This window comes from Sesamum indicum, linkage group LG7, assembly GCF_026168435.1.
Source record: "Sesamum indicum cultivar Baizhima isolate 11 linkage group LG7, ASM2616843v1, whole genome shotgun sequence".
Taxonomy (NCBI): Eukaryota; Viridiplantae; Streptophyta; class Magnoliopsida; order Lamiales; family Pedaliaceae; genus Sesamum; species Sesamum indicum.
The window spans coordinates 15,894,420-15,922,259 of NC_142663.1; the positions used below are offsets into that span (position 1 = coordinate 15,894,420).

The 27,840-nt window shown below is 35.9% G+C and overlaps 6 protein-coding genes across 13 annotated transcripts; 5 read left to right on the forward strand and 1 right to left on the reverse strand.

Annotated features, from left to right (window-relative positions):
- The first annotated feature begins 926 nt into the window (after positions 1-926).
- On the forward strand, positions 927-2,573 carry LOC105167215 (bidirectional sugar transporter NEC1). The gene is made up of 6 exons (XM_011086837.3): positions 927-1,047; positions 1,170-1,206; positions 1,321-1,531; positions 1,699-1,860; positions 1,960-2,079; positions 2,156-2,573. Exons 1-6 carry the CDS (start codon positions 999-1,001, stop codon positions 2,363-2,365), a joined length of 789 nt encoding a protein of 262 aa, XP_011085139.1. The 5' UTR covers positions 927-998; the 3' UTR covers positions 2,366-2,573.
- A 3,080-nt stretch (positions 2,574-5,653) lies between these two features.
- Positions 5,654-12,474, forward strand: LOC105167165 (la-related protein 6B). Of its 3 annotated transcripts, none has more exons than XM_020695425.2 (10): positions 5,654-6,252; positions 6,975-7,056; positions 7,973-8,067; positions 8,188-8,259; positions 8,475-8,554; positions 8,673-8,772; positions 10,382-10,429; positions 10,546-10,614; positions 11,009-11,179; positions 11,812-12,474. In XM_020695425.2, the coding sequence occupies exons 1-10, from the start codon at positions 5,905-5,907 to the stop codon at positions 12,097-12,099; spliced, it is 1,353 nt and encodes a 450-aa protein (XP_020551084.1). In that variant the 5' UTR covers positions 5,654-5,904; the 3' UTR covers positions 12,100-12,474. The 3 variants fall into 3 exon arrangements, with proteins under 3 accessions (XP_020551084.1, XP_011085064.1, XP_011085065.1); XM_011086762.3 differs by having other exon boundaries at positions 5,657-6,252; positions 11,809-12,474; XM_011086763.3 differs by lacking the exon at positions 10,382-10,429 and having other exon boundaries at positions 5,657-6,252; positions 11,809-12,474.
- Positions 12,475-12,767: 293 nt separating this feature from the next.
- On the forward strand, positions 12,768-17,100 carry LOC105167166 (uncharacterized). Of its 2 annotated transcripts, XR_848228.3 has the most exons (3): positions 12,768-15,061; positions 16,080-16,362; positions 16,502-17,097. XR_848228.3 is itself a non-coding variant. In XM_011086764.3 (2 exons), exon 1 carries the CDS (start codon positions 12,992-12,994, stop codon positions 15,047-15,049), a length of 2,058 nt encoding a protein of 685 aa, XP_011085066.1. In that variant the 5' UTR covers positions 12,768-12,991; the 3' UTR covers positions 15,050-15,061; positions 16,080-17,100. The 2 variants fall into 2 exon arrangements, 1 of the variants encoding a protein (XP_011085066.1); XM_011086764.3 differs by having other exon boundaries at positions 16,080-17,100.
- Positions 17,101-19,064: 1,964 nt separating this feature from the next.
- LOC148787615 (uncharacterized) lies at positions 19,065-19,797 on the forward strand. Its single transcript, XM_088882834.1, has one exon. The coding sequence runs from the start codon at positions 19,169-19,171 to the stop codon at positions 19,487-19,489; it is 321 nt and encodes a 106-aa protein (XP_088738960.1). The 5' UTR covers positions 19,065-19,168; the 3' UTR covers positions 19,490-19,797.
- A 955-nt stretch (positions 19,798-20,752) lies between these two features.
- Positions 20,753-22,046, forward strand: LOC105167167 (uncharacterized). The gene is made up of 2 exons (XM_011086765.3): positions 20,753-21,080; positions 21,587-22,046. Exons 1-2 carry the CDS (start codon positions 20,758-20,760, stop codon positions 21,918-21,920), a joined length of 657 nt encoding a protein of 218 aa, XP_011085067.1. The 5' UTR covers positions 20,753-20,757; the 3' UTR covers positions 21,921-22,046.
- A 2,638-nt stretch (positions 22,047-24,684) lies between these two features.
- MRL7-L (Thioredoxin superfamily protein) lies at positions 24,685-27,664 on the reverse strand. 5 transcript variants are annotated; one of them, XM_011086768.3, is made up of 6 exons: positions 27,521-27,664; positions 26,711-26,924; positions 26,064-26,590; positions 25,281-25,362; positions 25,095-25,206; positions 24,685-25,009 (listed from the first exon to the last, which is right to left on the reverse strand). In XM_011086768.3, exons 2-6 carry the CDS (start codon positions 26,900-26,902, stop codon positions 24,873-24,875), a joined length of 1,050 nt encoding a protein of 349 aa, XP_011085070.1. In that variant the 5' UTR covers positions 26,903-26,924; positions 27,521-27,664; the 3' UTR covers positions 24,685-24,872. The 5 variants fall into 5 exon arrangements, with proteins under 5 accessions (XP_011085070.1, XP_088738912.1, XP_088738915.1 ...); XM_088882786.1 differs by having other exon boundaries at positions 26,064-26,608; XM_088882789.1 differs by having other exon boundaries at positions 26,064-26,608; positions 26,711-26,910; positions 27,521-27,648.
- Between the last annotated feature and the right edge of the window lie 176 nt (positions 27,665-27,840).

The following is a 27,840-nucleotide window of genomic DNA, read 5'->3' on the forward strand; positions in this document are numbered from 1 at the left end:
TTAAACTCTAGATATATGTATGAGGCACAATTAGGTTGTCAAGTTGAGTGACTATCTTGGTATAAACCTAAAATTAAATCATGCATCACATGTAAGTGATTTGTACAATTCATTCATGACAAGAAAATTCATTTTTAATTTTATTTCTTCAATGAATTTTATGTCTGGATAATTGAATTTTATGTCTGGATAATTGATAGTACGTGGAACAATACATATATTATATATATATATAATTAATATATGTAATAGACTAGCTAGTAGTCCTAGTCCAAAAAAGGGTGATGAACTAACTTTACGTTACATATAATCACTACAACTCTTAACACAAAAGGAATGATGAATTCCTGATAATTACCTCACAAACAATTCCAATATCAAAAGTTAGGCCAATATATATATGTATATATAACAAAAGTGCTTCTTGAACCCAACAAAAGATAATGACGAAAACAAATAAATAAATTTAAAAACGTGGGTTTGGTCAGTTGACCAACTAGCAAAATGCATGATAGGTCCGGCGCATGTATTGGTTGGTTCAGTCGGTAAGAATAGACTACTTTTTATTAAAAGATTGTCTATATCTGTTGATATAATTAATGGCCGTATTTGTCAATAATTTGTAAATGTCTTTACAAGTTGTTTACAATCCCTAACGCCAACTGTATGGCAGTAATTGGAGTCGAAATTGTTTAAATTTTTTTATAACAAAAAAGAGAAAGAAAAAAATTTAAAAATGTATGACACCATAAGCTAGCTAGAGGAAACCATATATGTATGATCAAATCTTCTTCTCACACTAAAAAATGGCCAAATTTGACAGGTATTTTTGTGGCCAACCTTTCACCATAGTTGCAATATACTACCCAACTATCTGGTTTTCTACTACCTATAAATAAGATGGGTTTTTGGATCAGCAAATCCAAGTTTCTTTCGAATATTGTTCTTCACGTACATATTCAAAGAACTTCACCAGAAAAAAATAAAGTAATTAAATAATGGCACTATTAAGTGTCGAACACTTGGCTGTCTTATTTGGCCTTTTGGGTAAGAAATTTTAATTTTGTTAATCGTTTCAAATTTTAGTTCATCGTGTTATAATATATTTATTTATTATCATCTCATCACTATTATAATTAATTTTATGTATTTACTTGCAATGTGCGCAGGCAATCTTGTATCATTTCTGGTATTTTTGGCACCAATGTAAGACCTATAAATAATGAAGAACATTGTTTTTTAAGGCAAATTAAATTAAATTTACCATACAAATTGATTTTTTTTCTTTTTTTTTTTTGGTGGGGGTATTTAATTATGCAGGCCAACATTTTACACAATCTGGAAGAAGAAATCCTCAGAAGGGTTTCAGTCGATACCTTATTCCGTGGCGTTCCTTAGTGCTTCTTTGCTACTGTACTACGCTTTTCTTAAGACCAACGCCTATATGATCGTTAGCATCAATGGGATTGGATGTGTGATCGAAATGATTTACCTCTTAATATACATCACATATGCACCTAAGAAGGCTAGGGTACGTAAGATCATTCAAATTTATCAGCTATATATATAATATATAAAGAAAACCCTAGCTAGTTACCCCATGAACGAAATGCTATATAGCTTCTACTCAATTTTGTTTTTTTACTTGTTTAATATTACTTACATATATATGTGTGTGTATTGATTTTGTATTTGTAGATGTTCACAATAAAATTGGTAGTCCTATTCAATTTTGGAGGAATGGGATTGGTGATGTTAGTCTCCTTACTAGCTTATAAGGGTTCCAAGAGGGTGTCGTTGGTGGGATGGGCGTGTGCCATCTTCAACCTTGCTGTATTTGCTGCTCCTTTAAGTATCATGGTTAGTTTAATTAATTCTGTTTGTAATTTCTAATATATCTTTGTCATACAAATATTACATATGTAATTATATATAACCGACGGAGAATATTTTGGGCAGAGACGAGTTATTCGAACTAAAAGTGTGGAGTTCATGCCATTCACCTTATCCTTCTTCCTCACACTTTGTGCCACAATGTGGTTCTTCTATGGTTTTTTCGTCAAAGACTACTACATCGCTGTAAGTTGCTAATTCAAGAAAATGTAATCATTGATACCAAGCCCAAAATCACGACTTAATTAATTGATTGATGCAGTTGCCAAATGTTTTGGGATTTTTATTCGGAATTGCTCAAATGATCTTGTACTTCATCTACAAGAATGCAAAGAAGGAGGTTGAGAGCAAGAATGTGGAGCTTGAGACAAGCAAGGATGTTGAGCTTGAGACAAGCAAGGATGTTGAGAAGAATTTGGAGCTCAAGGATCAGGCTGTAGCTGTAGGGGATATCCAAAATGTGAAGAAATAAATTAATTGGAAGATGGATATGGATATGGATGCCCTGTGGAATAATACCAAAGTCCCAACTTGATCATATACATCGTATAGATCGAATTAGCTTAAAGGGATCATCTTCCTTTTCATCATCTCCCTACTAAATAAAGCTTCCTATCTTGTAATCAAGTTTCCTAAAAATTTGCAAACTATTGTATGAAAGTTGCAATCAAAGTTCCAAAGATGGTGATGTTGCATCCTAATTAAGGAGTTTGGTACCAATTAGGCCTAACTCATGACATGCATACAAAATAATGAGATTAAACAAAAACTTGTATTATATATGATGAGGTAATTAATTACTTGGAGTCTGCTTACACGTGAAGTTTGATGTAAATAGCACAAACCATAAATTTCATAACTACAAGATTCTGAAAAATATATATAGTATTTGTAGAAATATATAGGGGAAAAAAGTAATGATCAAAGTGCATGATGCTCTTGAGATATTAAATAATTATTTATCAACCCCACTTGAATTAAAGTTGATAAACAGTAAAGGGTATCACATGATTAGTTTATAGGATCAACTTCTCTTTTATATCTTTAGCAAATTCCAACCCAAGACATATGCATCCTAATATCTAAATTTTTAGTTGAAAACCCTAACAACTTTGGCAATCTCAACATATATACACCTCTATTTAACTCATGATATATTTTATTTCAACTATTGAGGTATAGCTTAAAAACATCAAACGGTATGAATATTTTGTGTTGATCTTGTGGCGGTATAAGTGATATTTTTGCAACCAATTTATATAAGATTTCTTGGTTATTATTGAATTCCCAAATTTTTGTTAAATGTGAATTGATTTAGAAACGATTTTTCATAATTACTCTCAATTTTCAACATGATATGATATGGGACAAGCGGTACCAATCTAGAGATGTGCGGAAGTGGGACAAACACCTATGTCGCAAGTTGTAGTACGTTGTTATATAATATTACATACTTTATTTTAAATTTTTTTTACAACACAATATTCATTATTTTTCTACGATTTTCAGGCAGAAGAGATGAATGCCCTTGAAGCTTTGTGTCAATCTAGACCACTAAATATTGAAGGGTATAGTCAATTGGTGGATAGATTCGAATACGAATTACATATTTTTAATTATTTCGTCATCCGATGATGCTCCCACAACATCCCACAGGCAAAGAAGAAGTTCTAGCCGAATGTCTATTGGTTCAGTTGAACGTCATGATATTGGGGTGGATATAGCTGGTCCTTCTACAGTATATACACCTCATGATTGTTACGTGCCCTAACCGCCTCAAAATTACTACATGCCTCAACTGCCACAAGATGATTGGTTTCAAATCGGTTCCATATATGCCAACCCAAACAGAAGATTATTTTTCACAAGTACATCTTGACATTGGTCTTAACATTAATCAACCATATGCACCAGGATACAATATTTCACCAATTCCATTTTTATCATTTAGTGCATATCGTGATAATGTGGAGTCTAGTTTTACAATAACATCAAGTCGATTGGACATTAATCCGATTGTGATGATAATAAGGCACAAAATGAGTCAATGCAAAATATGGGCGAGGAAATAAGAAGACCTCGACGCCACAAACGCAATTGTGGAACAGGTGGACATTTTTTACATTTGCAATTGTATAGTTCATTGTATTTTTAAATTGTATAAAAAAATATATACAATTACATTTGTATACTTAATTGTATTTTTTTATGATTAATATAATTTTAATATTATAATTTTTTAAACTTAATATATTATTAAAAATTAATTTTATATAATTAATTTATATAAAATCTAATTAAATAAAAATTTTAAAAAATAAATAATAAAGAATCGTGGATTAGAACAATGACTCCATGTCATGGTTCCAATTCACGACTCCATGTCATGGTTTATTTTTAAAAAAATAATTTTTAATAATCCTTTACTCGTTATAATTTTATTATATAATTTATTTATATTTTAATAATAAAAAAAATAAGTAACCTCAAAATACATACCACAAGTCCATCTGATAATGAATTGTTGGACATTGAAGCTGGTGCTGGGTTGATGAAATAAGTCGGAAGATAAAATTTCAAATCAAACATAAATGGATCATCATTAATTGAGCCCAATTACAATAAGATGGCCTACTGACATAATTTCTTCAATAAAATCAATATCATTTTATTCAAGTAATAATTTTTTTTATTTATACTCATGTAAAGTTAATTTTTTTAAGAATAATTACACTCTCATCTCTTAAAATTTAGTATAATTACACATAATTTTTTTATAATTTTAAAAAATTATATTTAGTATCCTGAAATTTACCTCTGTTTAACACATTTGTCACTCATTTACTCAAAATTCATTGAATTTGGTGATATTACTAAAAAAAAATTGAATTAAAATTGAGATTTACATTCAACGACTTATTACTAACTTATTGCAATCAAATAATTTTTTTCTAACTAAATTACCCTAATAATGATGTTAACGTGTGAAGATGTATAAAAGTAATTTGATTATAAAAAAATTTATTTGACCTAGAATAAATCAATAATAAGTTAATTTGGGATGAAATATCCAATATCAATTTGATAAATTTTAACTAATAAATACTTATTTGCTAGATAAAAGCAAACATTATGAATATTAAAAATAATTATTCAAACACAAATACTATGTTTGTTTTCATTTTTAAGTTATCTCCGGAACGAGTCAAAACATACCCAATGTTTGCGATCATTCAAAAACACCTTATCTAGGTGTTTAAAACTGTTTTAGCATAAATACATATATATATACACATACATATACATAAAAATATATAAAAAAAAGACATGATTTGACAATGATTTGACAATAAATAGTAATTTTTGCTCCCAAAACACAATATTAAACATACAATACTTATTTTAAATTATTTTCAAAAACAAATCCAAACATACATACTATTTCTAATACACACTTATTTATCTTTGTTTTTCTCTCTCTATCTCCACAAAATACAACAAAACGCTCAAAAAACAAATCCAAACATTATGAAAGAGTTTATGTATACTTATCTTTTTTTTTTCATCAATTATCCCTAATAATTTTAAAGATCTTTATTGGAATAAATGAAGAAAGAAAAAGAAGAAGTAGATAACTGGGGTAGGTCCCACGTGAGACGTAGATGTCAGCCATGTGTTCATTGTCATTGGGCCTTTGAGTTTGATCATCCATACCATATTATGTAATGTATAAATGGATGATGTGTATGTATGAGAATGCATATACAAACACACATATACATTATATATAAAGAGGAGTCGCCATTGTTAAAACCCGAGAGAAATTCTCTCTTCAGTGACAGTGGGGTCTTTCCAGTCTCCACCAAGCCCCTTTCATTTCTCTCTCTCTTCTTTTGTGGAAAGATCTTTACTGGAAGCAGACAAAATCTTGAATTTTGTTTCATTCGATCCACTTTTGTTACCAGTTCACGAATCGATCATTCAGCAGCAGCACGCATTAGCTCCTTTTTGATGATGGATCAAGCGCAGGCTCCCGAAGCCCTAACCACATCTACTTCATACACCACTAGAAAGCTCAACGCCGAGGCCCCTGAATTCGTTCCTCGGTCATCCGCCACTGCTCCGCCGCTTCACTCGGTGTTGCAAAACGTTTACGCGAGGCCGCCTCCTTTTGTGTCGCCCTTGCCACCGGCTTACTACGGATACGAGAACTTCTACCAGCAACCTCCGATGCAGTTTTATGGTTACAATTCCAATCCACTGAGTCCTGCGGAGTTGGCCGCGGATCGTAACAATGGCAGCCCAGCTGCTGTGACGAAAAATGGGTTGTCGGATGCTCACCTGAAGATTCTCAATCAAGTGGGTCTTTTTGCCTTTTTGTTTTTCCTTTTTGTGTTTGTTGCCTAATTGTTGATCTTTTGACTTTGGATGACTGTTGCAGATGGTTCTGTTGTACGGAGATGGGTAGAGGCATTTAGTTGTTAATTTTTGGGTTGCTTGACCACCGTCATACTGATTTTGGTGGTTCTAGGCTTGTTATTGGACGTTTGAAAGTGATGTGATCGGCATGCTTTGTTTTTAGCTGCATGTTAAAGTTGTTTTTTCATTGGATTTCTCAAGTATGTCCGGCACTTTTGTTCAGTTTAGTATTGCCTGTGCTGAACAAGGGTCTAAGTCCATTAACTGGGAATTTGGTTTGATAGTGAAGTTCATTCATTTTGTGTCTAGGTAATATTTTCTTTTTGACTGAATGTGTCTTTCTAGATGTAGAAGTTTTGGAACGAAGAGGCTGTTAGGTATTTGTTTTTCTTCTTTCATCTCTTTATAGGCAAGGTTGGGGAACAAGAGCAAAAGAGGTTGATTGCTAACGCAGGAGCAAAATAATATTTACTGAGGAGTCTTGCATTCCGTTAGTGCAACTTTAGCTACCTCTTCTAGTGTTTGGAAAAGCTGAATGGTTCTTTTGCACAGTCTTCTTTGGGCGCATAAGCTGCTTTGTTGTCCTTCTTGACTATATAATTGGCAGTCCAGCTCTTAAAATTTAAGTACATATTAAATTTGTTTGTCGTTTTGTCCTGCAGGTGGAGTTTTATTTCAGTGATATAAACCTGGCTACAACTGATCAGCTGTTTAGATTTATGAGCAAAGATCCTGAAGGATATGGTGAGATTTTTCTGATCTACAGTTTTATCTCTTAGTTATAGATTTACAATTGTCATTCTTAAAATATAATGAAGAAAGTCATGAACTTGTTTCTATGGTGACAGTTTCTGATAACTTAGTCTTTTGTACTGGATCAAAAAAGTTATGGCATGTAAAATACGGGAGCTTGATGCTGTGTGGATTTCATTCGGCGTTCGTCAAGGGACATGTGTAAAATATTTTACAAATAGGTTGGTCAGGTAGAGCAGAGGGACATCTTTTCCCACCTTTTGAAATCTTCAAGTAAATTTAGCTTTCTGAAAATCATAGCTTTAACTTTCTAAACACTAGTCTATTAATTGTGGATGCTAATTAAAGCGTTCTGAATATGTTCTCCAACTTCTTGTGTCTAAATTTATGATAGACAATCTAACTTTTAGGTGATGGAGCTTGACTTATTTCAAGTGATTGTAATTAGGATGTTGCATCTTTTTAATGCCTCTCATTAAGGGGTATGGCCATTTCTTATAACTCTTTTTGTTTTTGCTTATACTGATTACTGGATGTGGAGAGAGCAAAGAAAGAAAAGGAGAAGAAAGGGGTTGGAGGAAGAGATATGAATTTTCTCACACTTTATTGCCTAAATGGTTGGCTGGAATTTGGAGTTAGTGAAGTTATGCTTATGGAAGAATCCTTGTAACAGAGTACAAGTGGATGAGCAAATTATTTAAAGCCTTGTTTTTGAGGGAAACTGAACTGTAAAAAAAATACTTGAGTGCATAGACTATGGTTTTCTACTTAATTAATGTTGCTGATAACATTTGGGAAGCATTAGGCATCCGGTACTTTTCACAAGATTTACTATTTGATACCCAACAGTTTCGTATTAGTTGCTATTTTACTGACTTTCATTGTCTCTCGACCATCCCATCATCAGTGCCAATTTCTGTTGTTGCATCATTCAAAAAAATCAAAAGTGCTATTAATGGTAGTGCAGAGCTTTCCAGTATCCTGCAGAGCTCAAAAAAACTTGTAAGTTCTGCAGTCATTAGAAATTTATACCATATTGTTCGAATCCTCTTTTTCTGCTGTTGTAGATATGAGTGTCTTATTATCTTATTTTATTTTCTGTTTTGGTTTTGAGTTATCCAGTTGGTTAGTGAAGATGGAAAAATGGTTAAACGCCGACAGCCATTGACTGAATCAGATATGGAAGAGTTGCAAGTAGGTTATGTATTATTTTCTTTCATCACTTTGTCATGTGAGTCACCTGCATGCTGCCTTTTCTTTGTCCAAGCCTTGTTAGACTAATGTATTTTGACCATCTTTATGTTTTCCCACTTCTTGTTTTAAAGATGATTGATATGCTTTCCTTTATTGCGCTGGATAAGTACCTTTATTTTAATGTCTTTTGCCTGATTTCAATCTTCTTACTGTAGTCTCGTATTATTATTGCTGAAAATTTGCCCGAGGATCATTCTCACCAGAATCTCATGAGGATTTTTTCATCTGTTGGGAGGTAACTGCTGCTAATCTTTTGTAGAAAGAACAGAATACTACACAATATTTTCAGCTATTCTTTTTCAAGTTGAATGCGGTTTTGCTCTTTCTCATGCACTATTGAATCATTTCATCAGTGTGAAGTCAATTCGCACCTGTCCCCCTCAGAATTCCAACAATAGTGCATCATCTGCATTTAAAACAGGAAAAGGAGATGCTATGCACTTCAATGGCAAGGTATATGTTTCAGTACCAAGCTCTTACTTGAAGTAATAAGCTACTTAGAGCCTTGAACAGGATTTGCAGCTAAATCTAATGACTTTTCTGCAACCAAAACATTTTTTCTTTTTCTAATGGCTGCTATGCTATAATATGTTTTCGGTTCATATAGTTTAGCATGCTTAACTGATCAAGTTATGGTGTTCTCTTAATTCCTCCAAAAGATCACATGTGTCTGCGCAGCAGGGGCTAGGGGTATTTGGCATGGGGTGCTGCCGAGTTCTAAGTTTCAATACACTGTTGAAGGGCCAAAAACACATGCTGGGGGTCACATAATACAATGACAAATTGCAGAATGTAACATAAGTGCTCCGAACTTATTAAGGGCACCTATCTTATTAATTGAAGTGAACTCTTTTACCTGCCTGATATTTCTGATCTCCCGAATCCCGATTATCTTGTTTACCTTCTTTTGTTCTCCACCATTTGCTAAATAGGCTTCTTTTTCTTCATAATAAATGTGAGATTTGTGCAGTGCAACCATATATTTTGAGATTGTTGATCATTTTGAAAAAATTCCAACAACATGGTCATGTTCGTGAATATGTTGGACAGAATCATGACATCAACCAACCCAGACTTTTTTCAATTATTTTTCCAAGCATGAAGAGGAACGTCATTAAGAAGATTCTTTCCTCTTTATTCGATCTATTCTATTGCAAACCCATTTCGACTATGTCCATAAGTGAGGCATTTTTAACTGCAACTAGAGTTCCATGTGTTGGGCATTTGGTTGGCATTTTGTGCCTTTTAATTATGGCTTCAGCAGATAATTTCTATGAAGTTAATTGAAAACCTCATTGCATATTAATGGTTTGAAGAGCATGGCTGTGGTTGAGTTTAGTTAATATTTTAGTTTTATCTCTTCCTGGCCACGGTGAAATTTTTGGTCTTCTCATTTGGATACTTCAATAAACCATTGACTTCTCTAAGATAGACTTAACGTGCTTATTAGCAACATTTTAATTTGAATGGGAATACTTAGACTGTTTCCAGGTAAGGAACAAGGCATCTGTAGTTTAACATTACAATGAAGTTAATGACTCCTAAATCAGTAAATCTTGCCAAATTCTGCTGCAAGAAAAACGCTCTAATCTTTTGCATGTATTTCTTGTTCTGATGGTGTTCTGCATTTGGGGAAAAAAGAGAAAAGTATAGGTGATCAGAGATTCTAACAAAGTGGGATATTCTGTGTAAGGTGGGTAATTGCACTAAGCTCTGTTTATACATGCTCCCAGGAGAAACTCAGGTTACTGCGATCTCATTATGCATGTGGCGTTCAACAAGATTTCCGTACCATGCATTATTAAAAAAATTATGCTTAGAGATCTTTTAACTGTTACGGGCATGTTAAGTTTGCTCTTATTTGTAGCTGAAAAGATACTTGCATATTGAATAATTTATTTGAACACAATTGTGGCTTACATGTTAATCATTGAGTGCCATCTGTACTTTTGATTTTCAGAAGTATTTTCCACACTTGTAATTATCAATGCCAGCTTTCTTGGTTCCCATCCTTGGCAAGATAATGCATCCTTAACCTGTGCATTTTATAATTTCCATGTAGCTTCATGCATTTGTGGAGTTTGAATCTGTTGAACTAGCAGAGAAAGCGGTAACTGAGTTTTTCAGCCATTTTCATATTGTTAAAGTTTCCGACTCCTCTCTTTCAACCCTATTCTTTTTTGGGTTTAGCTTCTTACAACATGATATGGTTGGCTCTCTGGGCAGGTTATTGAACTAACAGATGAGGGCAATTGGAGGAATGGTCTGAAAGTTCATTTGCTGCTGAAGAGTGTAGTATGTGCTATGTCTTTTACCTCCTTTTTTTAATAATCGTAAATCAATATCAATGTTTTCCTGTAAAGAAATATTTGGCTGCTAATATGGTTTACAAGTGAAATGCTAGTGCTATATAATGGTTTACTAGGGTCACGTGTATTAATTATGTATAACAACAGTGCTAGATATCCTAGAACGTCGTTATATGAAACTTGATCCAGTAATTTGCCTAGACTTTTGTCCTCTCTTTCCTTCATCTGCATACATTTCTGACCACATAAGCTTAAAGAAGCGGTGAATAAAGGAGGAAAGAGCCAACACAGTTTGGTATACATTTGACTCTGATGTTTCTGAAGCATAGATGATACCATGAATGATGGGTTATATTTTGATGCATGTATTATGCACGCAGGTAAAACCAACTCAAGGGCGAGGGAGGAAAATTGGTAATGAAGGTCATCCTATTGGAAGGAAAGATGAGGCAACTATCCCTGAGGTGCAGTGTTCTGAGGAAAGTTACTTGGAAGATTCACAGCTGCAATCTGATTCCCAATTTCATGAGCATCAAGGAAGGCCATTTCAGGTTCTTTGGTTTAATATCAATAATGAAGTATATTATTCTGAAATTACATTGAAAAGTCAACCTATTCCCATTGTGAAGGACTCATTTTCATTCTTCTCTGGGGCTCTAAGTTTCAACATCCGTAAAGTTTTGTTCCTTTGTAGGAGTAGTGGCAGTGATAGATAGGATTAAGCATGCTTTCAAGAACTTAATGTGTAGCTTTTCACTTTTTGCTGCCATGCAGCTAGTAAATTGTACCAAGCTCACACTGATTATAGTAAATCTTAAAAAGTGTTCCTTTCAAATTTGATTGTAGTATTTTCCGAAGAGAAGACAAATCCTTAACTTGAGGAGTTTTCATACCTAGAATCAAATTTGTAGTATGCTTCAGCACAACCCTATGTCCCTAAACAATTAACAAGTCTTGAAAATTGCCACTTTCAGCAGAAAATCATTGCGTGGTTGGTCTGTTGTTCTCCAAATTTGTGGCTACCAATGATATAGATTGTCACAACTTAGACTTTCATGTTGGAGACTCTCTATTAACTGACAGCTCACCCTCAGCTTGTGAAGAAACACACTTTTTGGGTTATCCTTTCGGTCATCAAGACTGAGAACTCATTTATTCTACTTATTTTCTGTTCACTCAGCAGCGGGAAGATAGTGGAAGCAGTAATGTCCAGAGGAAAGGGCGTAATAATATTGCCGGCAATGGCAAGGCCAAGGCCAAGAGCAAGGGCAAGGGACAAGGACGAGGACGGCCTCAGCACCCGGTCAATGGAGGAATCTATCCACCACCCATAGAAGTCTCTGTGAGTAGTGAGAAGCCGACTACAGCAAAAACATCTCCCGTCCCACGCATGCCAGATGGCACCAAAGGCTTCTCAATGGGTCGAGGCAAGCCGGTGGATCTAAAACTTGCTTCAGTTGTTGCTATTTAGGGAAGCTCGGATCAACAAGTGTTGGGGGCATTAAATGTGCCCAGCTATGTTGTATTGTGTAATGATCCTATTAAAATTTGTTATAGGTGGTAAGAAAGGTAGTAAGTAACTTGGAAAAGGATGCATAAAAATATATATATATATATGTATACATATATATACCTTCGTGTTGAGAGACTCGGTGGTGGAATTTGGAGAAGCTCTTGAGGAGTGTGGACTACTGTAGCATAGCCCATAGGGAGTTGTCGTGCTCAGGTTTAAGGGGTTTCCCTGCTCACTGTAGATACTGATACGAAACACTTCCGTCGAGTTCCGGGTTTTATTACATATTTAAATTAAAATGAGAGGGGAAAAGAGCTAGTTAGAAATACTGAACATATCTCTCTCTCTTTCTGCGGAAAATTGGATATGCTGCGCATACTTAGGTGTAAAATGCTGAACACAATGTTAGATCAAATTGTTGAGATGAGTTTAATTCTCATCATTTTGTGTTATTCATTTAAATATTCCGTAAAACGCGAATAAAGACATTGAAATTGATATTTAATGAACATTTCATTCACGACTGTAATAATTTTGAAACAACCACATCTGCATCCAAATTTTTTAGGCTCATACATGGCATCCAATCAGTAGATCCAGTTGTTCAGATTATTAATTGAATCGAGTTTAGATCTCAATATAAAATAATAATAAATGGATTCAAATCCAAGCCGTTGGAAGGACGAGCTAAAAGAAAAGCCCTCACGGCCACGGCCCAATGCGAATGAGCCGAAGCCGAAAAGACGAAAACAGAGAGAGAGAGAGAGATTGTCCCTTCCACCTCTTCCATTTTTCACTGTTTTGAAACCAACGGTACAGTATTCGTACAAGAAGCTTTGCTAGCCTCATAATGGACAAGAAGAAGAAGAAAGGAAGCTTTGAGAAGAGAAGTCCTCTGCAACATCTCAACCCACCTCTATTTCACACACCCATTACCCAAAGCATCCCCAATCCTTCTTCTTCTGTCTCTTTTGAAGCTCCTAAAGGTTGTTTGAGATTCGTGCTCTCTTCAAACTCCTCTTCTTCTGCTCCTTCCTCTTCTTCTGCTCCTTCCTCTTCTTCCTATTCTTCAAGAACCCATCTTCACAGAAAGCCCAAACCTTTATCCACAATAGCCAAAAATGTGTCCGACAAATCAACAGCAGTTGCGTTAAATGTTATGCACACATCTAAAGAAAATGTGGAGCCCAGAAAACCCTTTTCGCTGAAATCGAAGAAGAACCAGCCTCCATGCCTAGGCCCGCGGCAATGTGGTAGAACTACCACAAAGCCGGCCTATACGAATCCCCAAATTCTTAAGCTTTCTTCTGGTAAGGGAAATCCAGGCAATAAGCTGAATCAAGGGTCTCAAGAGTTGGAAGCGAATTTGAAGAGGCAAAATGGTTGTGGTGAGCCACCTATTGAGCTGTTTGGAGAATCTATCGAGAGTTGTACCCCTGCAGGGAAAATTGGTGGTGGGTGTGGTTTAGATTCTGTTAATTCTGATGGGCATGAGAATGTGGGAAAGGAGTCACTTTCGGAAATAGTTCATGGTGATAGTGCAGCGTCTGTGAAAACACCTCCTGTGGAGGCCTCAGTATCTCCTGAAATCCCATGTGGATCCCAATCTAAAATGTCTTTTCCTGAGTCATCAGCAACGCCTGTTTGCTATGGTGCTGGCCACCTTCTATCAGGGGTCACTGATAAGAGAAAGTGCAGGCGAAGAGGGAGTCTTGAAGGAGGTTGTGAAAATATTAATCTTTTTTATGATGGAAAGAATGACAGAAATGTGGTTAGTGATTCCCAGGAGTCTTCTATTCCTTTGCTTGCTGAGGCATCTGTGCGCTGGCTGTTGGCCCCATGTGATGAGGGACGCGAGGATTTGGGAAGTGATTCAGATAATAGGTTACAAAAATGTAAAATGATTCATTGTAATGCTTCTCCAACACTTGATGTACTGTCTTCACCTTCCACAGTATGTGGACATGTATCTGTGTTAGGGTGTGCTATCTGCAACTACAGTGGTAGTGGTGTAGGAGATGCAGCAAGCAAGAGGGAAACTGGGATTCGTGTACTCTCCCCTAGAAAAAATCTGGAACTGGGATGTTTAGAAGAGAAAATGCATGAGCATTTGTTGATTGCAACTCCCAATTCTACTTCTAACTGCAATGCTATAAGCGCCAGAGAGGAGAAAAATTTCAGGCGCAATGTGATTGAGAGTGATTCTGCATTGTCTCTAGGTTCTTTAAGTAGTGGAAATATTATTCAGACACCAAATTCAGACTCGAGCAGAGATGGGTGCAGTGGCAGGATAAAGGATAGGTTTGAACTTGACTTGATAACAGAAACTCTAAATAAAGTAGGCCTGTCACCTAGAAGTGAGATGTCAATAAGTTATGCACCTGGTTTCAGTTTCCAATATGCAGATGTGGATTCATCTTCCAATTCCATTAACCTAAATCACATTCAGGAGAACATAGACACTGTTTGTTCTTGGGTCTCTGATTCCACATTAGAAAATTTGGCACTATCTCATGTGAGGATATCATGGAGAGATGGATTAGTAAACCGGATTGATGAAAATGATGAATTTGACAGCTGCCGGTGTTTGTCCGAAGAGGTTGATGCTGATGGGTTTTCTGATAAGAAGTTATCGTCATCTCCAGTATCCCAATCCAGAAGAGGAGAAACTTATGAAGAAAAAAAAAGTTGCCTTGGTTCTCATCTTGGGGATGAGTCTGGGGCAAATGAAGGAAATGATGCTTTGCCTCTGCTTCTTTCTTATGAACCCTGCATTTCTGCACTTGGGAAGGAGAAAAGGTTGCCAAATAGCGCAGAGTCCATATGCACTAATGGGGTTGACTTAGTTGCTTCGGGTGATTTTGATTGGACATATTTCAGGGATGATCACTTGTTTCAGGTCAAGTAGTCACAATTGGAAGTAAGTGTCTCTTACTGTTGCGGTGTTATCATGAGGAGGCACCTTCCTCCTGTTTGTTCTTAATTTTACCTCTTAAGACTACTTGAACAATCTTTTACTGTGGATGACAAAGTTGAAATCAGAAGACCCTTTCTTCCCTTAACTTGCTTTGTGGAAAGCTTAACAAACTCATACACGGTCGTGCTAAGTGGTGCCTATCTATGGAAATGAAAGCTCATTCAAGTCAGTGTAATAGACATCATGGATACTAATTTTGGCACATTTCTATCTTGAAGAAATCATAGATAATTTTGGAGTCTTAGCTGCTAAATTTTATACTATTTGTCTTCTCTTTGCTAAATATCTTCTTATACACCCTTCAATGCTATACTAGTACTGTTTTACATCATTATGTGCAACATTGATCTAGTTCTTGCTTCAATTTCATGGCATCTTAGTCTCTGATTCGTACTCCAACTCATTTCAGTATTGATAATTCTCTTATATGTCCTGATATGTCTTATCCGTACCATCCGCATAATTGTGTAGTAACTTGATTCAAAACGAAGATGCATGCTAAACTGATGAACTATTTACGACTAACTGAAGGCAGTGATATACATACCATCTCCTCTTGCATAACCCAAAATGGTTCTCAGATTTCAGCTCGGACCTGGAAAGTGTACAGACCATCCTAGTCTTTGCACTTCCTGGTTCTGATATACATTTTTGGTCGGCTGTTTTGGGCTTGCAGTGCTTCAAATCTTTAAGCCCGATCTGCATTTTATATTTACTGGTTCAAATATGCAATTTAGATTGGCTGATTTCAGGAAAGTTCCATTAGAGTACTTCACTGTTCGGCAACACCTTTGTTTCTTCTACAGACAACGAAACCAGCCCGTGTTTCTTCGGTTTAGACCTGAACTTCCCCCCTGTGAAACATCTTAATGTTACGATTATTTCCATTTGCAATTTCTTTAGATATGAATTTCATATTGAACTCTTACCACTTAATTACTTTGTATCCTAACTATTGTAGGACCTGGAGCAAAAACTTGTGAATATACTAGATTGATGGCAGGTATGTTTGAGGAAAAGCAAGCACTTCTTCACTTAAATTGACATTGTTTCAGCCCATAAGCTGCCCCCACATGCAACCATGTATCCTAAAGTCAAACTGATATACAAATCTCTACAAATGTTCTCCGATTACCAGCCTATTGCCCCACAGCGTCCTTAAATCTCTGTTCCTCTACCTATTCAACTCCAAAGAGGGAATTTTCCCTTACACTTCTGAATGGCTTAAACAGCCCACGGCTAAGGTACTATCTTCTTTTATATCAACTGCTTCCTCATGAGGCATCCTTGTCATGTCCTGAATCAAGATTTTCGTCTTCACGTCTTAACTTCTTATCACCCATTTTACTGTAATACTTTTACAACTCCACCACATATCAGCAGGAACCCCCATAGCTGTTGAGTAACAATTACTTCCACTCTGGAGCACTTGCCTTTGTCCAGTTCATATGCTTGGAGATGAGAAAGTTTTGTGAATGAAAGAAAATGTGATCTGCCTCGTGTCCTTTGCCTCATCCCAAGTTCAGACTTGGGATGGTTTCAAAACTGAGCTAAGCTGCAGAATATGTGCAGATTCATATGACTAAGTTCGGATCATGTACTGATAGCAGCATGATCAGTGTTTGAGGTTACAAGTTCTTCTTGGATGAGGTTGCTTGAAGTTAAATAATATCTGAAAAAAGGTGAAAATTCATCCATAGTGTTTTGATCATTTTCTTAATTTACGGATGATCTAATAAAAATTCTTGGTTCGACCTTGGACTTGGACTGTTTCTAGATAACATCAAAATAACAGCTCAAGAAGCATAGCTTTCATAAACTAATCAAGGTTTCATTCATAATATAGTTGCATCTTGGGTAGGCATTAAGTGAAATCTGTTTGAGACAGCCACAATTGAAATAGAAAAGAACCATCAGCCATCCATATCTATCCTCTCCAACAAAACAACAAAAATGGTTTCTTGCAGCTTAATTATATATGGATTCGTCAACGTATTCTATTTTATAGTTTCTTGGTGGGTGGCTCTGGCCTAGGATGATTATATGTTGATTGGAAGTGTTCAAATGTTACATTAAATAATGCTCTTAAATAGAAGTGTTCGCCTCAATATATATAAATTCCACGCCCAACTACCAATTATTTTATTTTACTTTATTTTAAAGGTATGATCATCATCTTCTATTTTCCAAGTCGGTAGCTATGTGATATTTTATGTATTGGAAAATGTAATAAGTATGTTTAATTTTGAATTTGATGGACAAAGGAAGATAATTGAAGGGCAAAAATCAATTGAGGAAGATTAAAGAATTGGGCACAAAACAACAATTGCATGGATGCTGATAATTAATTAGAGGACACTTAAATTGTATTTAATGATATAGTATAGTATAGTATAAATACCTCTTTTAACACCAACTAAAAGAGGTTTTATGAAAAGTGAAAACAATGAATTGAAACAACCAAATTATATTGATTTTTACCTTATTTTGAAAAAAAAAATTAAATTTGATGAGGTAAGGCAGATGGGAGAGGCCGAAAGTGGATTGGGTGAACAAGAAAAGCCTAATTATAAGTACAAGGCCTCTGGACGACTTTGAATTTTAGTGCTAATTAAACTACAATCTACCTACTAAGAACCACCTTATTAATTAAATATCTCATGAGAGTAATTTTAATATACAAACACTATAATTAGCAAAAATATATATTTGCAATCAGCTTACCTTATCCAGTTGCAAAAGAACAATTCACTTTATCATCTTTAATTGAGACTTAGCAAATCTAATTCCCTATATTTTAAATTAATTATATTGACTTAGAGAAGGCTGAGTCATCATCACATCATGATCAGGGGCTGCTAATAATTATTAATTCATAAAAATATTTTAGAAATTTTTAAAAATTAAATAAAACTATAATTCATAATTCAAACGGGCATTTTGGTGAGTTCAACACAAAAATTGGATGAAAACCTAATGAAAGTTAATAGAATAGTCTCATTGTTAGATAAATATTAAAATTATGGGATATTTATAATTTTTTAAATAATAAGAAAATATTTATAATTCTGCTAAATTTAATTGAAGGTGGTTGTAAAGAGAAGTGGAGAAGGTATTAAAAGACATGAGTTGAGGGGCACGTTTTAGTTGACAAAAAAGGAAGAGTAATTGGCAACTGCTATATATTAGCTACCTTTGACTGAAACAATCAACAAATACAAGATATATATTATTAATGTTTAACTAATAAAAATATAAGAAGAATATCAGACCCATTGCTTCTACTATTTATTTATTTTAGTTATAACATTCTTTATTAATTATCATATAAATATAATATTAGTAGCTAGCTAGTGGTGTTGAAAAATGAATGTTGGATTAAGAAACCAATGCTTTAATATAAGAAGAATATAGGAACGAAGTGCTCATCAACATGATTCTTGTTAATTGTCATTAATACAACTTTAATCCCATTTCCTCATAAATATATCATCCATCAAACTAACATATGTCCCACTACCTTAACTTATCATATTCTTTACAAATCCAAATTCTGCAACCCATCAAACCTGGTCTATATATAATCCTGAACATGACATGTAAAATCTCACATAAAAAAACCATATATGTATACTACTAAATGATAATAGACATATATGTGTATATATACACTTACCTACAAACGCAGAGTATATATATATATATATATAGATAGAGAGATATATAGATGCATAATTCAAATTAACAAAAGCTGTTTCTTATAAGTTTTGTGTTTTCTTGATTAGAGAATTCAAACAAAGGGTGATGTACGTGTTTGTGTGCTTCCAACTCAACTCTTATACATGAAACTGGAAACTCTTGACAAAACAAAACAACAAACTTGATCAAATTCCTACCAACTCCCCCCCCCCCCCCCAACACATATATATATATATATAAAGTTACCAATTAATAATGTATATTTATATATAGTAGAGGTAGAATATATATGTATATAGAATCGGCCCTCCTACCCCAAAACCATTTAGAAACCAATTAGCACAATAAAGAATGGAAGGGCTGATTCCAATGGTGTACAAGTCGGTGAAGAAGAATATGACTCGCCGCCACTACGAGTGTCTCTCTTCCGGTGCTGCAGCACACACGGCATACAACATAGCAGATCATCATCGTTATTTCAACACAAAGCTGGAGCACATAAACAATGATTCAGGCCTCCATGGCGCTCACCACCGGCGATACAACTCGGTACATGTCGTGGGCCGCACTGCCTTGGAGGAAGAGGCGGAGAAGGCTGCTCCTCCTGCTAGGCCTAAACAACTTGTAAGGTTTAGGAGCCATAAGATGTTCTCATGTGTCACTGGTGCATAGGCATACCTCTCCCTCTTCTACCTACGTACTATACGACCTATGTGTTTTTTTTTTTTTTTTTTGGGGTGGGGGGTGGGGGAGGGGTTGGATGATGATTGCATGGTCATTATTATTATATAAATGTAAATATTAGGGAAGTTGGTGTTGCAAATGAGTGAAAAAATGTGAGACCAATTAAATTAAGGTAAAGAATAGTGTTTGTTCTGATGATTTGATGATGTTTTAAGTTGAAAAGTAATTAATTTACAAGGTGGTTAACTAGCTAGGCTGCTGTTGGCGTAAGAACTTTTCATCTTGTCTTCTTCATATACTTTTTCTAGTTTGTGTTTTTTTTCTATTTTTTGGACATGGTGTAAACCAAAGATTAAGATACACTTTGCCACTCAAACTTGTCGCATTTTTCGATTAATTTTCAATAAATTCTACTTACGGCCTGAGTTAACTAGGGGTTAATTATGCATGTTATTGCCCAACTTAATTAGGGGTTAAAAGAGTATCAATGAAGGAATATCACTTAGATTCAAACAGAGAACGAAAAAAGTAAAATAAAACATCCAAGCTGCATGACACGACAACTATGTGCATGTAGAATGTGGATTAACATGTCTTAACAATAATTAGATATTAGTACAATGCTGCGTGTTGCAATAAATCCAAAAGTTCAAGGCATCACATATAGCTAAAATCCATGTCCCAGATGAAATTACGTCTGTTTACAAAACAAGAACCCCTCTTGAGATTTTAATTTAATATCACCAAGACAAACTAGAATCCGACAACAATTTTCAAATATTTATCAACCAAATAGAGCAAGAGAGGAATCATTGGATGCTCAATGTTGTCTAGACTCTAAATCTATGTACTCACACAAGATATATGTACGAGCAATTGCGGTTCCAGCTTCAGTCAGTAATACTATGACGGAACAAAATCAATATTGTGAAGTCATCGATTCTGGCAATTTTCCAAAACAAACCAAGAAAAGATTGCAAAGAATGTGGGTGTGGATCAGATTTTCAATACGAGGACGAACTAAAGATTTCTTTGGCAGAATAAGACATGCTTCCTCAGTCAATGTAGTTAACTTCAATGTCATGAATGAAATAAAGAAATTAGGCAGCATGTCGTACAAAAACAATACCATTCATTTCATTCGGACAAAAATGTGCAGCAAATTGATGAAATCAAGAATGGGATTACAGCATATATAATAAACTTGTACCCTCGGAACAAGAATCAAAAGAAGCCCAGGGAAAGGGAAACAAAGTATGGATAACCACTGCCTTTCCCTTGCTCTTATCCTGGCTGTTGCTCAAGCAGCCATTGTGTGTGCCAGTGGAAATATGAAAAGTCCCAATCTTTGCAGCCAATGTAAAGCATGTGATACAGATACATGTCCTCCCAGTGATGCATATCCCCACATGACGGCATTTGATGACTCTCTTATTGCCGGTGCTTTGCAGTCTGACTACGTGAGTTCAAACGATAGAGGCGTTTACTCAGTTCCGAATGCTAAAGGAGGCGAGTCAACCAAAAACAACTCCTATTTTGGCTGGGAGTCCACCTCGGGATCAGCTTCTGGCTATCATAGGTAATCAAGACTTTCAGGAATTTTTAATTCGAACTAAGCTTGGCCAAACACAACAAATCATATGCCAAATGTTATCACACTTGTCATGTCATGTGATTAGTTACTCTCCTTAGGATGTACATCAATAGCATGAGAAATGTAATTGATGTGGATTTATTTTAGACCAGTGTAATCCAATTTGAACTAGAATTTCGCCCAAGAATTCTCACTTTTGGCAACCCAACCGAGTACATTTTAAGGGTTATCTTTGGGTGACCAAAGACCTTCTACATAGACAGGTTAGAAGAAATGAATATGGTGCTTAGCTGCATAACTATGTATTATCTGATGATGGCACATATGGACTAGATATACAGAGTATGAGCTTGTTCAATTATTTAATCATATAGAGGATACAGATACAAGCATACGCACACATCAAAAAGTAAGCCAGCTTAAAGGACTCAAAATGCATTTTTCCCCATTATGCAACATTGACCTCCTAAACGTGCTTCATGGAACACCAGATTCAGGAACTACATGGACAAATGCTCGGACGAGACCTATATTACAGTTGACAAGCATGGTACAGTGAAACTTCGTGCATTGAAAAAGCTGAGTGATTTGGCAGATGCAGACTGGAAATCAATTAATCCGCCTAAGAAGATGAACCATCGTGGATTCAGATTTTGGGTTTCTCACAGTACAGGTAAATGTCTTACAGTTTTTGGGGGAAAGACAGAGAAGCGAACTGTCGGTGTTTCTGATTGTGAGTTTGATGGCTCCAACCCATTCCAGCTGTTTGCCTTCCGCTTCCATTACCACAAAGCCTTCTGCTGCTGTGGAAAGTACAATGACTAATTAATTTACTGATAAACACTCAGTATTGTACTGGCTTTTGCAATTCAACTACAGATCACATGAAAATCATAGGTGACCATCTGCAATGATTAAGTTGCATACAAATAATAATGGAAGCTTTGCCACTGACATACAAAATAAGTCTCAGAGATGATTGAAGGTTGATCTAGCAGCATCAATGTTTTGGTGCAAAACCTGATATATTTTGGTAGAACAATTTGATCGGAAGCAAAACCATTTAGGATCTAATAGCATCAATAGATGTGTGTCCTCTGTGAAGCATTGAGTTATCGAAGAGGAGTTGAACTCAAGTTAGTGGAAACCTTTTATAGGAAAACCTACTGTGAGTTCTGCAAAAATCTCCAGAAGATAACAATGCTTACATGATAAGAACTAAACTGGTATAAAATATTATAGCTAAGCGTTTGTTATCCAGTTAATAAAATCTCATATACTTATGATTTGAATTGGATCACAACAATTATTACCACAGAAAGGCAGTCAGCTCAGCAAGGTACAGTCACTATGTGCAAGTTTAACAGAACAAGTTAATAAACTCTTTTTTGAGCATCTTGATTCTATATAGATGCCAAGTTCTGGTATCACAATCAGAAAATCCACAGGAAATCTGTACTATACAGATCCCAATTAAACAAGTTAACCTGTACTTAACATATGCCGAATCCAACCCCTGTTGATGGTTAAGTAGGAGATAAGAGCGCTTCGCTTTCATCGGTGCGTTGGCTGCACTCCCTGACCAGTAAACTGACGAAGAGACAGGCCCCTTCTCCTAATAGTCTTAGAAAGAGACAGGAAAGACTTTTAAGACAAGAACCGGAGGCGATCAGCTCAACGGAAAGAGAGGGCAAGCGGTGCTTTACCTCCTAACACTCATAACACTCCTTCCATAAGCTAACCAGCATACTTTCTATGTTGAATAGAAGGCAGGTCTCTTTCTTTTTGAATGAACTAAACCACCCCTCCAACGCAAAGCAAGAGAGGCTAGCGTGAAAGCCGTTGCGCTAACTCCGCTCCAGCCACTCAACTGATAAGGAGAGGAGCGAAGGTAACTGATAATCCTTGGGATTCTTATTACAGTGAGAACCCCATTTCACTAATCGCCAGGGAGGACATAAGTTCTCCAATTCGCATGTCTTACTCAAAATCGATAGATAGGTTGGGAGAGAGGGGGAATTGCATGATATGACCAACGAAGGCCTTTGGAAAGCCCCTTGTGGGAGGGGAGGCGCGTAGAAGGTCTCATTATCTTAACAAGACGGTACAACGGTACACAAGACAGGATTTCCAGTAGATGGAAAAACAGGCCCTTGAAAGGTGTAAAAGTAAGTAGAGCCCACCTACAGAGAAATGTCTTTTTTTTGAGATAACCATAAGCAGGTGGTGCTCCTTGAGAGCCCTAGATGAGACTTGAAGAAGCTAGCCAAATAACAGTAATTTCCCCTTTGGCCAGGAGGGGAAAACTAGTAATGGACCACAAAGCCTATTGAGGCTTTAACTGAAAATGAATCCGATTAATTGATCAACTTCAACGGGATTTCGACAAGCCAAAAGGAAAGGGTGTAAAGCCAAGCCGATGATTAGACTGATTTAGGGAATGGCATCTTCTGCCAGGATCTCTGATTAGACAGCAACTTCGGCCCTTTTTTCCTGCCACTCTTCTCAATTTCCGAAAGCTTAAAGGTATTCATATGTAGACATGGGGCAGTTTGCCGCTCACAATGCCCAGTATACCAGGGGTGACATCAATCTAAGTCTTCAGGCGGTTTCACTGCCAAAGACATTGACTTTCTTGCTCGAATTTTCCAATTCTGATCTACCATATATGGTGCTTCCAACAGAAGTAATACCCATTTGTGAAAGCTTATTTTCCTCTAGACCAGAAAGAACTCTGCTGTGATATCCATCAACATGGTGGGCCATGAAAAGTGCGAAATCAAGTTAGCCAAACTGAATCTTTCAACCTGCACTTGTTATGATTATGCTTCAAGGAACTCTACATTACATTGAACCTCTCTAGAAGTGCGGAGAAAACCAACTTACCCATTAAAAGAATCAACTCTTGGGAGCAACAGCAACACTTCAGGCTTGTGTTGCCGGCAAAGTCATGCTCTGTCCGCATTACTGTCTTATGCCACTAATACAAATAGTTCACCTTTCTTCACCTGGAATTATCATCATCAGCCGAATAGCTCTTTAAATTGTGAACAAAAAACTTTTCCTGTGTGGACATGGAACTATCTAATTTCTCAATCACAATAAAGAAATGAACTTTCAGAACATTATACCTTTCCACACATAGAAGATAAGTTAACTATTATTACTTATGCAGACAGCAGTAAGAGTAAATTGTTCACTAGACAAGATATGAACTCTTTCCAATAAATAATATGTAGAGGAAGGTGCAGGTACAAAGAAAAGCTACCCCACAAGTGGGCTCCCATTTGTCACTGGAAAACTAACAATTTAAAGAGAGAAAGCCCGAGCAACAAACTTCAAGAATTAAGACCTCCATGGAACAGCCAGATAGAGAATAGCATAATTATATGCAATCCAAAAACCATGTAGATCATAACTCTGATCTTCCGATGCACATCCAACAGGCACAAGTACTGCTTTCAGCTATAGTACAATTTTTGGCTCTGCAGCATGCAATTGACCTAAAGTGTGCAGTTGTATAATTTTAAACCTCTTAAACAAGTAATAAAACATTCAATGAGCTACCTGCCTACACAGAACCACAACATTTTCAGAAAAAACGGTAACTTTCTCCACAGACTGTTGCTTAAATGTCACTAGAAGTTTAAGCAAAGAGATATAACCAAAATGTCAGAAATTAAAAAACACATTTTAAACCATCATCCTGTTTCTTCACCATTTTCTGTAACTACTGTTGGATAAACATTGTAGATAATACTAGATTATGCCATTTGATTAGGGATGTTCCCTTCTAATTTCTACAGTAGGAATTGCTTCTTCCATGTTCACAACTCTGCTCAGACAAGGTGGCTTGGCAGCTCCATAGTAGTAGAAGGCCATTATCTTTGACAACTCATCAGCTGTTCGGATTGCTGAAACACAAATAATGAGTAATTACAGTTTAAAAGAATTTACTATTCCCAAATAAGTGGTCAGTGATTGACTATGGATACTTACCTTTCTCACGGTATAAAATCTTCCCCGCCTTAGTGAAAATGAGTTCCGGAAAAACAGAGACTTTTAGAGCAGAAACCAAATCCAGCTCGACAACAGCATCAATTGCGACACACTGTTGATTAATGCACATCATCAGAGTGTCATAATTGATAAATATAATTTGATCATGGAAGAAGCTATACTTACTCTTGGTGATGGTAGCCTGCAGTTCCATATGATGTGCACAGCTTTCTCCAATTCATCCCGAATCTTTTCATTTTCATTTGGTCTGACATTATTCAAATGCATTTTATGATCATGAAAAACCAGAAAGAAAATCTATTGTATTTGCCAATTGCCAGAGTTTACAATTATGTTAATTCATTAAAACCAAATTGAACAGGACTTTGAGCAGTAGGGGCTCTGATTAGGTTCATCCTTGATGCTAACCGGTCAAACTTAAGGCTCAACATCTTCTTTAAGAGAGGTGAGCGAATTGGAAACATAGGTTGATAAATCAACATGAGGAGAATAAGGGGATAAAGTATGGTTTAGAAAATACTAAATCCTAATAAAATTTGCAGAATCTGAGTTCCGAATAGAAGCCTTTGCATTCATGCTAAGATCAGACAGTTGCGGAGTGATACTAGGGCAGGTCTAAGAATTAGATGGAGAAAATTAATCAATTGATGTAAAGCCCAAAAGCAGTGTAAGTTCCTCATAATGAGCATGCATAAGCAATAAGTAAAATGTGAGTGGTGAGAAATCAGGATTGGAGCATTTAAAAGAAAAGAACCATGAAGCATAATCTTAGGACTATCAGAGCAACTGCACCACATTGGAAGGAGATGTCACCGGGTTACTAACTGACCGATCATTATCATACGGACAGCAATCTTATTTCTGTCCATGAAGATCCCGCAATAGCGCCTTTTACTTCTAATAGGCCATGAATTAAAGAAAAAAAGAAAAAAGAAAATATAAAAGTACCTTCTGTAACGATTATGAACAAGAACAACTAGAGGACTGATATCCTTAAAAATAGCCTCCTCCCATTCTGCTGTGGTTATATCTTTAATTGGACGAATATAATCATCATCCTGCCATACTATTTCATTTTCACTATCATAGTTCTCATCATCATCCTTTTTGACATTCTTTATGCTGATCTTGTTGAAGAACTGACCCAAATTGAAACCCCACCCATCAGCATCCTCTGGCCAATCTGGATCCTCCTCCTCAACAACAAGGGGGTATTCAACTAAAAGTTTCTGCATCTTTTTCCTTTTCTCAACAAGGTCTGTCTCTTCTTCAACATCAGGAATTCTACCCATCACTTCTCTAATCTTCTGCCTCCACTCCTTTCTCTCTTCTGCATCCATAACAAATGAATCCTCATCTCCATCCTTCACCTCACTCCCACTGGACTCTTCTTCATCGTCTTCATCTTCTTCACCTAGCTTTAGTAGTTCTTCTATTTTGGAAACATTTATTCGACTTCTTCTGCTACCAGCACCCTGTTTCACACTCCAAAACTATATAAAACATGGATATGCAGGACAGAATTAAGTACTAACACATTAATCATTAAAAGTTATTTATAAGCATCAAGGACTAAACCAGAGTGAAAAAAATACCCGTAGAGGTGTCCTTATGGGGTTTTGTTGAGAGAGGCATAAAGGTGGGCCCTCGCAGGAGGAGGAAACTATAGTGCTGTTGTTGTTCTTTCTGAACATCAGGGAATCCAAAGAGGGGAAACTCATTGGACATATTTTATTCAGAGGGCTGAACAGAAACTGCAGCCTTGCAGCATGCTGAAGTAGCTCCATGCCCTGCACTGCAAATTCAAGACTGCAACTTTCCTTCAGTTCTTATATCCCATGAACAAAAACATACATACAACGGAAAACAAATACATTACAGTTCATGACTAACTAAAATATACTTTGACCCCTTTAATTTATTTCCATAAGTCTTATAGCATCAAAACTACGGGTAAAAAAAACGAGAAAGTAAGAGAAGAATGATATGGGATAATCTTTCTTTAACAGCAAGTGTATAAGTAGCATTTAGAAATCACCCAAAATATAACATAAAATTAGAGAAAGAAGTGGCAAACACTAAAAAGCAGCTTAGATTACATGATAACTAGAAACAAAAGCCCAATTTCAGAAGTGAATAACCGAAAACCAGAGAACCACCTAAAACAAGAAGAACAGACCACGCAAACAGAAATCATAAACAAAGACAAGAAAATACGAAGCTAACCATCAAAATTTTCGAGCTACATGGTATGAAACCAGAGTGCTACGCATTAATAAATGAAGGGGGAAATTGGAAACGAGAAGGAAAAATATAGAGCATGAGAGCGTAGATGATATATCAGCTTCCACCGATGCCTTTTTGCTGAGTTTTGAGTTGCAGGAGTCAACAGAGCAAAGTAGTACCTTGGCGTGGCAAAATGAGTGAGTCCGTGACCGTGAGATGGGTTCTATGTTACTCAGTTTTTATCAGCCATGGCATTGGCGGGTTTACCTTCCTTTTTTTCTTGGTGAGAAGATGATATAATTCTGTTACTTGTGCAAATGCAATTTATGGTTTCTCCTATTACAGTATCTGATTTCAAACTTTTAATTCCTAATTAAATGTAAAATTATGGTTTCAAAAAATTAAATAGGAAATTTTTAAATACTTTTTATCCAATAATTACAATTCAATTAAGTCCACCTACAAGCAAACTCTATATATGCAAATATAAATACATATA

Coding starts and splice junctions, on each gene's coding strand:
- LOC105167165 (XM_011086762.3), top strand. CDS start 5,905: ATGATGGATCAAGCGCAGGCTCCCGAAGCCCTAACCACATCTACTTCA. Junction 8,260..8,474: donor CAGATATGGAAGAGTTGCAA/GTAGGTTATGTA, acceptor TTCTTACTGTAG/TCTCGTATTATTATTGCTGA. Junction 11,180..11,808: donor ATCAAGGAAGGCCATTTCAG/GTTCTTTGGTTT, acceptor CTGTTCACTCAG/CAGCGGGAAGATAGTGGAAG.
- MRL7-L (XM_088882786.1), bottom strand. CDS start 26,902: ATGGAGCTACTTCAGCATGCTGCAAGGCTGCAGTTTCTGTTCAGCCCT. Junction 25,207..25,280: donor GCAGGCTACCATCACCAAGA/GTAAGTATAGCT, acceptor ATTAATCAACAG/TGTGTCGCAATTGATGCTGT. Junction 25,010..25,094: donor GATTTTATACCGTGAGAAAG/GTAAGTATCCAT, acceptor TTTGTGTTTCAG/CAATCCGAACAGCTGATGAG.
- LOC105167215 (XM_011086837.3), top strand. CDS start 999: ATGGCACTATTAAGTGTCGAACACTTGGCTGTCTTATTTGGCCTTTTG. Junction 1,207..1,320: donor CTGGTATTTTTGGCACCAAT/GTAAGACCTATA, acceptor TTAATTATGCAG/GCCAACATTTTACACAATCT. Junction 1,532..1,698: donor ATGCACCTAAGAAGGCTAGG/GTACGTAAGATC, acceptor TTGTATTTGTAG/ATGTTCACAATAAAATTGGT.
- LOC148787615 (XM_088882834.1), top strand. CDS start 19,169: ATGGAAGGGCTGATTCCAATGGTGTACAAGTCGGTGAAGAAGAATATG.
- LOC105167166 (XM_011086764.3), top strand. CDS start 12,992: ATGGACAAGAAGAAGAAGAAAGGAAGCTTTGAGAAGAGAAGTCCTCTG.
- LOC105167167 (XM_011086765.3), top strand. CDS start 20,758: ATGGATAACCACTGCCTTTCCCTTGCTCTTATCCTGGCTGTTGCTCAA. Junction 21,081..21,586: donor TCAGCTTCTGGCTATCATAG/GTAATCAAGACT, acceptor ATGGAACACCAG/ATTCAGGAACTACATGGACA.